The 13,892-nt window shown below is 37.5% G+C and overlaps 1 protein-coding gene across 1 annotated transcript in view; it reads left to right on the forward strand.

Moving 5' to 3' along the window:
• Positions 1-13,892, forward strand: part of lrp5 (low density lipoprotein receptor-related protein 5) — a 206,997-nt gene that overhangs the window by 109,577 nt on the left and 83,528 nt on the right. The window contains exons 6-7 of the mRNA XM_072592257.1: positions 1,624-2,020; positions 2,279-2,450. Coding sequence (XP_072448358.1) covers positions 1,624-2,020; positions 2,279-2,450 — 569 coding nt within the window. The remainder of the gene's footprint in view (positions 1-1,623; positions 2,021-2,278; positions 2,451-13,892) is intronic.

The raw sequence follows: 13,892 nt of genomic DNA on the forward strand, positions 1-13,892 counted from the left end.
AAATATCTCCGTAACTGATTGGAGAGCCAAGCACATCAGTGCAAAAGATAAGGCTGACACATTCACATAATCTCCGGCCAGAAGTACCAAATGGAAGATCCATCTTGTCCTCTTCCTGAAGCCCACAGCATTACAGATGCCAGTTTTCAGCCAATTCAATTCACTCCACATGATCTCAAGAAACAGCTGGAGGCACTAGATACTACAAAGTCTTTGGGTCCTGACAATATGCCAGCAATAATGCTGAAGACACGCGTTCCAGAACTTGCCACACTCCTAGCCAAGCTGTTTCAATACAGCTATTGCACTGGCATCTGCCTGGCAGTATGGAAAATTGCCCAGGTTTGTCCTGAACCTTCAAATAACAAACCCAACCTAGTCAATTACTACCATATCACAGTATTCTTGATCATTTAATAAAGTGATGGAAAGGGTTATGAACAGTGCTATCAAGCAGCACTTGCTGAGCAATAACTCAAAGTTCCATCACTGCCATTCAGTTCCTGACCTTATTAGCCTTCGTTCAAACATGAACAAAAGAGCTGAATTCTGGAGGTGAGGTGAGATGAGAGTGACTTCCCTTAACAGTAGCTGCCATGTGTACCATCTACAACATGCACTGCAGAAATTCCTCTAGTCTCCTTACACAGTACATTCCAAATCCATGACCACTGCCAGCAGTTACATTGGACCACCACCATCTGTAAGTCCCAATCCAAGCCTGGTTTGGAAATATATCATTGTTCCTTCAGTGTTGCTGGGACAAAATTCTGAATCTTCCTCTCTCTAACGGCGTTGTGAGTGTACCACATGGACTTCAGAGTTTCAAGGAAACAGTTGACCACCACTTTCTCAACAGCAGTTAGGGAAGGGTAATAAATGTTGGCCCAGCCAACACTCTCCACATTCCTGAATGAATTAAAAAAGACTAGATGGCAGGATTACTCTGTAAGGAGAGATTGAGGCGACCGTGCTCCAAAGATTAGTAGAAGAAGAGATGATGCAATTGAAGCATCAAAAAATTCCTACAGGACACCAGAGTAGATACAGGAAAGATGTTTCACCTGGGTAGGGAAATGTTTAGAATTTTCCACTGCAGCAAGCTTTGTAAACTGTCTTTTAGTGTATTCAAAACAGTAGCATAGATTTCTAGCTGTTAATGGCATTAAAAAAGAGGATACTTATGAAAATGGCATTGAGTAAAAGTTGTGTCTTTATTTAGTTGAATAGCAAAGCAGATTTCATATTTCATGGAAGCTGGGAGAGAAGAATAAAAAGGGAAAAACTGGGATATGATGGATGGGAAAAGTAATTAAACAATAAAATTAAAGGAAGCTGCAAGGTAAAAAGAGGTAATGCAACAAGTGAAGCTGCAAAAGATGTGTTAAGTGGAGTTGGAAATGGCCATGGCAGAATTAGCTATTAATATTTTCTGTTAATTGTAGAATGTGCAGCTGCTGTTTCAAACATTTGGGGGCAGTGATCATGATCTGGAATTGTTGAAGCTCTGAGATTGAGTCTTGGAGGCTGTATATGTCTATCAGGTCCTTTTAACCTGCTTACTTAGGTGATAAGTGTTTAAAGGCAATCCTGGAATTAATGTTTATTCTGCCCTTACATTAGGTGCTGAAGAGGTCTTGCTGCTTGCCAGAAGAACAGACTTACGACTCATCTCCTTAGACATGCCAGATTTCACAGATATTATTCTTCAGCTTGATGATATTCGACATACAATAGCAATAGACTACGATCCAGTGGAGGGATATATTTACTGGACGGATGATGAAGTTAGAGCTATTCGTCGTGCGTTACTGGATGGCTCAGGGGCTCAGACATTGGTAACTACAGAAATTAACCACCCAGATGGAATAGCTGTTGATTGGATAGCAAGAAATCTTTATTGGACTGATACAGGAACTGACCGCATTGAAGTGACCAGACTTAATGGAACATCCAGAAAAATACTGATAGCAGAAGGTCTCGATGAACCTCGAGCTATTGTCCTTAATCCAGTGACTGGGTAGGTGTACAAACGTTTTTAGGGTAATTGCTATTTAAATATTACATCAGAGTAAAAAAATGATTTTTTGCATGCAGTGTTTTAAAGTATACAAGTGTAAAATTGTTTTGCTGTTTTTGAGTGCCAACTATTGCGAAGTTGTTCCATTCACAAAAATGCACCATCGGAACGTCTGGATCATTATTGTAAAGAAAGCAGTAATTTGTGTTGCTTTTAGTTTACTTCACAAAAGAATTAATTTTATCAATATTTTTGCAGCTACATGTACTGGACAGATTGGGGTGAAAAACCAAAGATGGAACGTGCAAACCTTGATGGCTCTGACCGAATAATTTTAGTAAATACCTCTCTGGGTTGGCCCAATGGCTTGGCATTGGACTATGCTGAAGGCAAACTTTACTGGGGTGATGCCAAAACAGACAAAATTGAAGTAAGTTTTGAAAGGAAACTTGAGCTGGTAATCAGATGCTATTGGAATAAAGTAACACAGGCATTTGGTATACATTTGGAGCCCTAAATGAAGCAGTGGCGTGCTATATTGTATTTAAAGTCAGGAACTATTTTTCATTTAGCTGGCAAGGATATCCTGGTATCATTACAAATGAGCTGCAGAGGTAGGGGCACCAGCTCCACAGGTGAGAATGGTACCAATACAGGAAGTGATGATGTCTTAATAAATATGAAATCTCACACTCTAAATGTAATTTAAACTGTTAATTAGTTTTTAATGTTGAGGACAATTATCGTACTTTTTTCTTGTATTGTTTTCATGGATTATATCGTTGACACAATTCAATTTGACCTGTCACGGTGATAGTAACATTACTGTTGCTGGCAGAATGTCAATTGTGATATTGTCTTTTTCAGATATCATCTTCTTTCAGAATTGTTCATTCTAATTACTGGATACTTCTTCGGTACTTTAGTGCAAAAATATATTGCAAGTGAATTAGACTGTAAGGTCTAACAATATAATACTAGTGGAATGAAAAGTAATCATTTGATTTACTTTGCACATTTATGCCTGTTTCAGAATATAATCTCACCATCCTTGACTGTTTTCTATCTCCCGTTCTTATCATTATATTCTTTATTGTATGAAGGATTTGTTTTAATTCCTTTATGAAAACTGTGTGAGCAGTTCTTAAGTTATTTGGTTTTGGAATTTGAGTGTTGCTGAGCAGCCATCATTTATTGTTCAAACCTAGTTGTTGTTGAGAAAGTGATAGTGAATCATGTTTTAATTTTTAATGTTTTAATTCAACATAGTGTAGATACACCCTATGTGGTATTAAGGAGGAGGTTCCAGAATTTTAACCCAGTGACAGTAAAGGAATGATGAAATAATACCAAATCAAGAAATTCTCTAACATGGAGGGGAACTGATAACTGTTGGTGTTTCCACTGCTGTTCCTGTTCTCCTAGATAATGGAGATTGCAGTATTAGAAGATGCTTTAAACTGGTAATTAGTATTTAACACGTTGTTGAAGACAATTATTGTACCTTTTTCTTGTGTTGTTTTCATGGATTATATCATCTACACAATTCAATTTGACCTGCCATGGTGATAGTAACATTACTGTTGCTGGCAGAATGTCAATTGTGATGTCAATTGAAGAACCTGAGTGAGTTGTTGCATTGCATGTTATGGCTGACTGACTCTGTTGCCACTGTGCTTCCATCATTGATGGATTGGGTGCCATACCAATCACAGTAAAAACAATGACTGCAGATACTGGAAACCAGATTCTGGATTAGTGGTGCTGGGAGAGCACAGCAGTTCAGGCAGCATCCAAGTAGCTTTGAAATCGACGTTTCGGGCAAAAGCCCTTCATCAGGAATAAAGGCAGTGAGCCTGAAGCGTGGAGAGATAAGCTAGAGGAGGGTGGGGCTGGGGAGAAAGTAGCATAGAGTACAATGGGTGAGTGGGGAAGGGGATGAAGGTGATAGGTCAGGGAGGAGAGGGTGGAGTGGATAGGTGGAAAAGAAGATAGGCAGGTAGGACAAGTCCGGACAAGCCATACCAATCAAATGAGCTACTTTGTCTTAAATGGGGCTGTGCTTCTTTAGTGTTAATGACTGCGCAAATTTTGTTTTGTGTCTTGTAGAAATTGATAGGTTTTGGGAGTAAGGAAATGAGTTACTCACCACAAACTTCCCAGCCTCTGAACATATCCTCCACACATCGTATTTCTGTGGCTTGTCAAGGTGACTCCAAGATATTGATAGTGGGGGCATTCAGCAATATAAATGCTACTAGACATCAAGAGGAAGTGGTTAGATTCTCTCTCATTGCACATGGGTACGGCTTGGTAAATCTGTAGCATAAGTTTTATTTGGTGATTACAAACCTCCATCCATAAGGTAGTAACATTTGTGCTATTAAATAAAATTAGAAGCATTAAAACATAATTGGGCCCAATAAACCCATTGTTTTTGCATTAGATTGATCCTGTTCAGCATATCATATAGCTGCCTTCCTTCATTTTCTCTCAAATCCATTTATGTATCTGCTTAGTGACTTTCCCGGCTAAGCTATTACACAAGTGGATAAGTCGTGTTTCATTTACTCTTATTCCTAATTTTTCAATTGTGCATATGTTCCTGCCAATTGTAAGCACCTCATTTGACATTTTTCACTTCAGCAATCTTTCCTGTCAGTTTTAGTGATTGATTTACCTTAAGTTGAAGGTCTTTCTACCAGTTAACACGATATACCACTGTTTTGTTTAACATATCTCTTGCTTAGAGTACCATATTTCCAAGCTATTTTGTGTATATTCTCAAAATTAAAACTTTCATCTAATGGCCAATTTACCAAATGATTGGCTATGGAGCAAGACGTATTTATTTCTTACATGGACAGTATCAAAAATGAAGAAACTATTAAAGTTAAGCTTGTGGAAACTGGAGTTTAAGGTTAGATTTTACTACCCTAGTTTAGAGAAAACGGTTTCCAGATTCACATTATATTTGTCCTTTTGCTATTCTATAGATCTGAGGCGAGTGTTTTGTGGAATTTATATATTGACAAATATGTGATGATCCATATTATCTGAGCATTGTAGTTAAGATAAACCTGTACCTATTGCAGAGTCTCAGCATTTATTGCATTCTGTTTCTTCTGCCTTGTATTAAGACAAAAAAAAAGAAAATAGTGACTGTTAAATCATTATCTTAAGTTTTATGCCTCAACTAGAAAATATCTTGACAGGAACGTTGAACTGTGCAAACATAGAATAGAGCAGAAGGACTCAAGTGATCAAACCCCAGCCCCCAATCCAGCAAACAGCTGGCATAATTGGGCACCACACAATTTAAGAAAATATTTTTTATGGTTTTGTGGTACTTCTGTCCTCTATAACTGAATTATGTGGCTTGCTTAACCTCTTAAAATTCTACATGCATTTCATCCATGTAATTTAATTTGGGAGGGAGGGAGGAATGTTGACAGCTGTAGTAACTTGTATAGGTTTTCAGTCTTTGTGACTGCACTGGTGGCACTTCCTTCAAATGTTACTTGACAAATTGTTTCAATATATATTTAATATATTAAAGCTGTTGGAAGAATTTGCTATGAATTGAAGATTTAAATGTAGGGCTATGTAGCAGGCAAGAGTATGTGTGAAATTTCATACAGCAAAACCAGCACTTACTTCTCTGCTGGCAGAAAGCTTTCCATCTGTGCTGTTCAGTTGCAGCACAAAGAAGCCAGTCACTTCATTAAAATCTTGCATTCTGAAGAAGCCATTTGGCACAGCTTGTCAAACCTTTCGTGACACCAGACTATATAGGGCTTTCCCTCAAGCTTTGGCACCCTGTGGTAACATTGTTTGCAACTAAAAAAACTTCTGAATTGGCAAAGATTGAAAAAAGTGTGATAAATGAAAGTATATTTAAATTTTGCATGCTTTAAGTAAATTGAATGATTTACAAGTTGAGCAAAATAGAGCTTCTGTGTAGTAGATATTTTTAAAGCAGATTTGCATTTGTTTTACACGGATTAAGGGACAGAAGCAGGGATAAAGAAAATGTTGTGTCCTGACTGACTCTGTATAACTAATTACTAGCAAAACATTTTTCGCTTCTAATAAGTTTAATTGTTGCTTAATAATAATGCGAGTAGACAAAAGAAAAAGTGTACAGCATCATGTAATGTCTTTTATTTTGTTCTTCTTTACTTGCATCATCTGCAACCTTTAAGAAAAGGAAACAAAAACTTCAGCTGTCTCTGAAATACCTAATGACTTATCTTACATTGTAAAAAGCACAATATTAGTCACTGCTAGAATTATTCCTGTGCAGACTACCTTGTTTAAAGTCCGTTCACCCAGAACATTTCATGGTGATCAGGTCAAAACCAGCAAAGTCACGGAGAGTTTGTAGAAAACAATTGTTTGATTAGCCACTGCAAATGAATTTATTCAGGAATTAACTAGAGTAGGTGAGTGTTATTCATCATTCTCTGGAATTGCATTTCCACATCAAAACACACATCAGGTCTTTGTTCAATGGAAATAAGTTACTCAGGTTTAATGAACAGTCAAGTCTCTGGTTAGATTCATAGCCTTCACCTAAGATAATTCACTTTGACCAAGAAGACAGGAGCAAGGTTAGTAAGGGAGTAGCTAATTTCAACCAGAGTTCCACCTGCATTTGAAGATTATCCACTGCTGGGCATACATAAATTTCAAATGATGGCAGAGTTGAATCTAGTGGTGTTCTTCTGTAATAGGCGTTATACCAAGACTTAGTTATAGAGTCATAGAGATGTACAGCACGGAAACAGACCCTTCGGTCCAACTCGTCCATGCCAACCCAATCTAGTCCCACTTAACAGCACCTGTAAGATATGGTGCACCAGCACCATATCTGTCCAAACCCTTCCTACTCCTATATCCATCCAGATGCTTTTAAGTGTTCCTTAGGACTTGTTTGTCATTTTGAGAGGGGAGCAAAGAGATCTTGTCGAATCTATTTTAGAATCAATACGTTCAAGAAAAGTGGAATAAAGTGAGAAAACTGATAGAAAAGCTACAAGACACAAGTTAGGAGTCTGATGGAATACTCTCATTTGCCTGGATTGTGCAACTGCAGTAACACTGAAGAAACTCTACGTCACCTGAGATAAAGCAGCTGAGTTAGGTCAACATTGGTCTGCTCTCTATTGGGGAGATGAAACACAGACCGTGTTTGCTTTGCAAAATACCTACCTTCCATTCATAATGATGACCCAGAGCTTCCAATTGTCTACCACTTCAACAAACCACCTCCCTCCCACACCAATATATTCTGTCCTGATTCTGTCATTCCATGTTTTATACCAACTACACAGCCAGTCCTATCATTGACACAGGTTGCTTATAGCACAACCTACCCATTTTCTCCTACTCGTAGTTCTCATTATCACTTCTGTCCTGGCCTACTATCAATGATCTCCTCAATTGTCTACACTTTTCATAGCTCTCTTTGGCTCTTTCTCCACTTATGTGCTAGACACCCCCCCCCCCCCCCCCCCCCCCCCCCATCCCCAAACCTTTTCCTACCTGTAATCTGTTTTGATGAATAGTCACTGGACTTGAAACATTAACTCTGCTTTCTTACCATAGATGCTGCCAGACCTTCTGAGCTTCGCCAGCAGTTTGTTTTTGTTTCAGATTTCCAGCATCCACAGTTGTTTGTTTTAAATTACTTGGATTAACATCCCATTCACATGCTTAACTATTCACTCCCTCCACTACCAATACCGCAGCAGAGTATACTATCGACAAGCTCAGAAGCAGCTCACCAAGGCTGTTCTCATAGCACCTTCCAAACTCTCAACCTCTACCACCTAAAAGGACAAGTGTAGCAGATATGTGGGAAAGCTTCTCACACACCATCTTGGAGTTATTTCACTGGGTCAAAATCCTGGAACTCCCTTCCTCAACATTGTAGGTCTAGCTATGCCAGGTGTACTGCAGCAGTTGAAGAAGGCAGCTCACCACCAGGTTCTTAGGAGCAATTAACAATAGCAATAATTGTTGATTTTTCTAGTGACCCTTCACATCCCATAAATTTTAAGAATGGGTAAATAAATCTCATATCAAACTCCGAGCTGAGTTCTATATAGTTCATGTTTCCAACATGATCTTGTGATGTATTTATTAATGGTTAACTTAATAGAATCTCATGAATAGATGGGATTTTGCAGTCTCCTTTTGCTGTTCCAACAATGCCTTTGGAAGTTCATTGGGGGAACTTGTAACCTCCAAAAACAGGAAAGGTTGTGTCAGAGGGATGTTTAAAAAATCTCAAATCTAAACTCAAGCCTGCCCACTTGCACTTTGAACAGGAATGTTGAGGTTGACCTTGAATCCTAGGAAAAGCTAACCCAGGGTTGTTGCAGCTGGCACAGCCACATAAAAAGTGGTGTTACCTCCCTCTAGAGCAAGTGTAAATCAATGACACAGAGGAAAGATATGATGGGGAAATCCCAAGACAGCAAATCATCCAAAACTCATTCATACGAGACATCCTGACTTGTTTGCAATAGAACCTTCTGAGTGCAGATCAACATTAATCACCTGCACGTCTACAAGAACCCTATCAAACACCCCTGATGATGAACATGGCCATCTTCAAAGAACAAACAAGAACAGAGGGGGATGATCAAACTGCACCCAAGTGGTGCATTGTTCATTTAAATATTTTAACATGGCTAAGTTACTTAGATTTTACCTTCCATTTTAAATTTTAGTTACTATTTCAGTGTGACTCTTTAATCTCCCTCTCCTCCTCTTCACCTTCTGGCTATTACTGGGTTGCCTAGCACCTTGGCAAGAATAAAATGTTCAAATAAGCCAAATTCACATTATTAAGTGATTTGTACAGGAGTCCCATTATTTGTTCCTTAGTTTTAAAGTCTGATGAACAGTTTGACATACAATAGATTCCTGTTCTTAGACACACTCATCACCTTGTATTACAGTCATAGAGATGTACAGCATGGAAACAGACCCTTCAGACAACCCATTCTGTGATTATGCAGTGATTATGACTGCTACTTGAGGAGAGTGATGTTTGCTTGTCTGAGTTATAATACTTGGATACTGAAATAATGATAGGAAAAGTACAGAAGTTAAACTTAAGTATTAAGGAGTATGTTTCAGCTTTAAATGAATATAAGAACTGCTATCGTTTTCTGCTGGTCTAAAATTGATTTCAAGCAGCAAGGATAATTAATTATTTAACTTGGTCTACCTTTCACTTCCAACAATTTTATTAGCATTAATCTCTTTATCGTGGAAGTTGTGAAGCAGTCTGTCATTGTCCATCTTCTAGATCTTTCTGTCACAATGGCCTTCTTTCTTAGACAGGAGTCGTGAGAAGGAAGTCTGTTTCAAAAGCCAAGTGAATATTGGGGTGACATCAATCAGGGGTTCAACAACCATTGAATTCTGTTAGGAAAAATGCTTATTCTTTTGTCAATCTTCAAGTGATTTGTTTTTATAGCAATGACTTCCCTCTTCACTTTCCATTTCTCAAGAACTTTATATTTAGATGTGAAAAAAGAAAACATAAACACTCCGTATAATGAACTGTACAAGACTGAAAAGAGGAATCCTGTTTGTGAAAAGGCTATGCTGAATTAGCTATCCAGTTATTCACCGATCATCTTGTAATGAGAATAATGGGTCAGAAAAAAGTGTATATTGTAACAGAATTCTTTTTACATGAGTGATCATATTCTAGACAGAAAGGTGACTTTTTAAATATAATTTACATTCTTATTTGAAATGTTATTGTCGTAGTAGCATCATTCTTGCTATTAATGGTGGGGTGGTGGAGGGGCAGTTTGGAAACCTTGACCATAAGCTTAAATTGTTCCTGAGCTGTTTTGCTTTGACTTTACAATTCTGGATGAGCTGCCATTCTATATGATTATAAATAGAGGAATAAGAAGTGCTTCCCTGTATGAAGATCTCTGCAGTTGATTTTCCTCTGTGTCAGTTACTTGTTTGCATATGTTCTGGACAGGAACATTCTGTTGACTTTGCGGATGGAAAGGCACAAACAAACATTTTGAAGCATTTTTTTCAGAATCACAAGGAAACACAGCACTCCAATGATTAAATTGCTACACAACATTATCAAAAGGAAAATGGTTTTATGAAAGCATATGTGCTTATGGATTTGAACAGACATCTGACTTTTAACATCCTGCATTTAAGAGCTTTAAATAATAATCTTCAATGGCTGTTTGTACTGAAGAGAGCCATTGGTAAATCAACTAAGTCAAACATCATTAAAACTACTGCAAGTACCATGTTACGGTGTTGCAATATTGAAGAAGTTTATTTTAAAGTGCTGACAAATCTGCTTGTATTTTTTCCCCACCCCCACCCAATCCTTTCTTCACAAAATAGCACTTTCCGTTTAATTGTCTTTTCTGAGGGTGACATTAGTAATGCACTTTTTTTTCTTTTTGGGCTTTTGTTGAATCTAAATGACATTAGTACTCAATCATGGTTGCAGAATAAGGCTCGTCTTTCAGGGTTTTTGATTGACTGGTGTGGTTCTGTGGGAAAGGAAGCTGTCCTTTACTTGATGGGAGGTGACCCTCACCTTCTACTCTAACAATGAAGACATAATGGGGACCTGATTGGGATGTATGAGAATCCCTACAGTCTGCACACACTCCTTTTAGCAGAAGTGTCTCACACTCGAACTTCCATTTGACAATCTTTCTTTCACCATTCCTTTCATAAATGCACTGCAGAGCCACTGAAATGCACTGATTTTATTCAAAATCTAATATATTGTTAAAATTTTAGACAAGTAAAGGCAATTAAGGTTAATATTTTTCTTACCAATTTTTTTTCCCAGTAAATTACCCAAATAAACATTGTGATTGAAAATGCTGGAGAATGTAATTAATGACAGTACACACATGTGTTTTTGCGATGAGTCTTTGTAGTGTTCGGTGTCAAAGATAAAATAAACATCAGGGTTGTTGATTGAAAGGACTTGAATATGCCTTGTGGCATTTGGAATGTGCCTATTCACTGCCCGAATGACTATAAATGGAAGACTTTGAGTCATGTCGCTCTCCTCTCAGGCTCCCTGTGTAGATATCCTTGTGTTTCTGAAAGCTGAATTCTGAAAAGAACCTTGTTCCTTCTGGCAAACTAAATTATTCCTGGAACAACTTTTCTTCTTTCAATCTTGAGAAAGGGACTGTGGCCATACATTTCTGACCAAGCTGTGCACCACCTTTATTTCTAAGGTTGTCGGATGATTCTTGTGCCATTAGTCACATGACAAAATAACCAGAGATGCATTTCTGTGTAACCTAATATACAAAAAGATATGTACGGCGCAGCACCAGCAATCTCCAAGCTTATCATTGAAACTTTGTTTCTAGTCTGCTTCCAAAGGTAGTATATTTTATCTTTCCTACCATATTTTGGAAATTAGGCTAAATTTTTGACACTTGATTCTTTTAAGTGTTTTAAAAATAACTATGTATATTAGTTGCTTTTTGTCATGCTTTTTTTTAATCCTCAGATACTTTCTGACTGCTATCAATGCAAATTTTAAAGATTTTTAAATGGAAATGTCTTTTGAGATCAATGTTCTTTAAACCCTACAGTAGAGTGTGTCACAATCTAAACCAATCTTAAAAGGAAAGATAAAGTTTACTAGGTGTGAGTAATACTTTAATACTTTAAAATACTGTAAGTGAAATCCCCCCACTTACCTGTTTAATGTGAAAGAGGTTCCTATTTGTACATCATGTTGAATCTCATGAAATTATAAATAACATTGTCACCACTGCTGACTTCAAATGAATGTTGTACATCGAAAACTTGCTGAAAAAGTTCTCATAATTTCTAAATTATATTTGTTGCCAGCATTGAGCAAGTTGTCTGTACCCTGGCTGAAGTTGCATCATCAATGATCTAGCTCCTCCCATGTGTAGTTTCATTACTCTGAAAATATTTTAAACAGCATTAACTCTTTAAAAAATAACAAAGAATTGAGTGAAAATTTCAAATATAATCAAGGTTTAGATATATCAGGTTAAAAATCACACAGCACCAGGTTATAGTCCAACAGGTTTAATTAGAAGCACTAACTTTCAGAGCACCGCTCCTTCATCAGGTGATTGTGGAGTACACAATTGTAAGACACAGAATTTATAGCAAAAGTTTACAGTGTGATGTAACTGAAATTACACTGTTTAAGTCTGTTAGAATCTGTTAGAATGACCATGATAGTTTCACTTCTTTCAGAAGTAAATCGCAAAACTTTTTTTAAAAAGTAACATTCTCAGGTTAACTGTAACAATTGGTGTTAGCCAGATAATATGTTGAAGGTGTTAGCCCCCTGTGTTCCCTGTCTGTGCCATAATGTTTAGACTGATTCTAATCTAAAAAGTGAGCTAACAGAGTCTTACATGGATTCATGCAGTTTTTGAGCAAAGTACAATGTAAATCTGCAAGGACAAATTCACCCCGCAAACACATATATGTAGGTGTGCATGTGGGTTTTTGTGTGTGTTTGTTTGTGTGTGTGTGTGTGTTTGGGATGGGGGGTTTGTGAGTGTCTGAGAGAGTGAGTGTAAAGTGGTCTAAGTCTGTGAGAGGGTGCATGTGAGAGTGTACTTTGCTCAAACACTTTACACTTACACACACATACTCACTCTCTCTCTCTCTCTCTCTCTCTCTCTCTCTCTCTCACACAGACACACACACACAGACACACACACACACAGACACTCTCAACCCCCTGCCCAGACACACACAAACACACTCCCACATGTATCCTCTCACAGACTTAGACACTTTACACTCACACACACATATATACACTCTCTCTCTCTCAGACACTCACAAACCCCCACCCCAGACACACACACACATGCACACATACACATATACGTTTGTGGGGTGAATTTGTACTCAGAGTTACATGGATTCATGCAGTTTTTGAGCAAAGTACAATGTAAGACTCTGTTGACTCACATTTTTAGATTAGAATCAGTCTAAACATTATGGCACAGACAGGGAACACAGGGGGCTAACACCTTCAACATATTATCTGGCTAACACCAATTGTTACAGTTAACCTGAGAATGTTACTTTTTTAAAAAAGTTTTGCGATTTACATATGAAAGAAGAGCAACTATCATGGTTAGTCTAATAGATGAGAGACTTGACAAACAGTCAAGATATTTTTCAATGTATAATTTCAGTTACATCACACTATAAACTTTTGCTATAAATTCTGTGTCTTACAATTGTGTACTCACAACCACCTGATGAAGGAACGGTGCTCCGAAAACTAGTGCTTCCAATTAAACCTGTTGGTCTATAACCTGGTGTTGCGTGATTTTTAACTTTGTACACCCCAGTCCAACACCGACATCTCCAAATCATAGATATATCAAGTACATCATATGGGGTTTACTTGGCTTTTCCCTATAATTTCTCGAGTTCTGTTGTAGAATTTTCCTACCTACAACTGTTTATCCTTTTACTTAAAATATCTCAAGATGTCTGTCAATAATTGAAGTGCAGATTGTTTTTGTGTGAGGTTTTATTGCCTATTTAATTGAATAAAATTTATTTTGTCAGTGATAAATTAAACTTTGTATCTGAAATCCATTTACAATACGTTTATATGACAACACCGGAAAACAAAATTTCTTGTACAGAAAAAATTATTTACTCAAAGTTATCAGCCTAAAGCTGTGAAAGAAATTGCAGCAGTGATCTTAATTTTATCTGTGTAATGAACCAGCTGTGTGGATAGTTGATTTATCAGATAAATAAGAATCTTTTTTGTTGTGGCAAAATCAAGCTTACTTTCACAATAGCTATCATG

The sequence above is a fragment of the Chiloscyllium punctatum genome, chromosome 22 (genome assembly GCF_047496795.1).
Source record: "Chiloscyllium punctatum isolate Juve2018m chromosome 22, sChiPun1.3, whole genome shotgun sequence".
Classification (NCBI taxonomy): domain Eukaryota; kingdom Metazoa; phylum Chordata; class Chondrichthyes; order Orectolobiformes; family Hemiscylliidae; genus Chiloscyllium; species Chiloscyllium punctatum.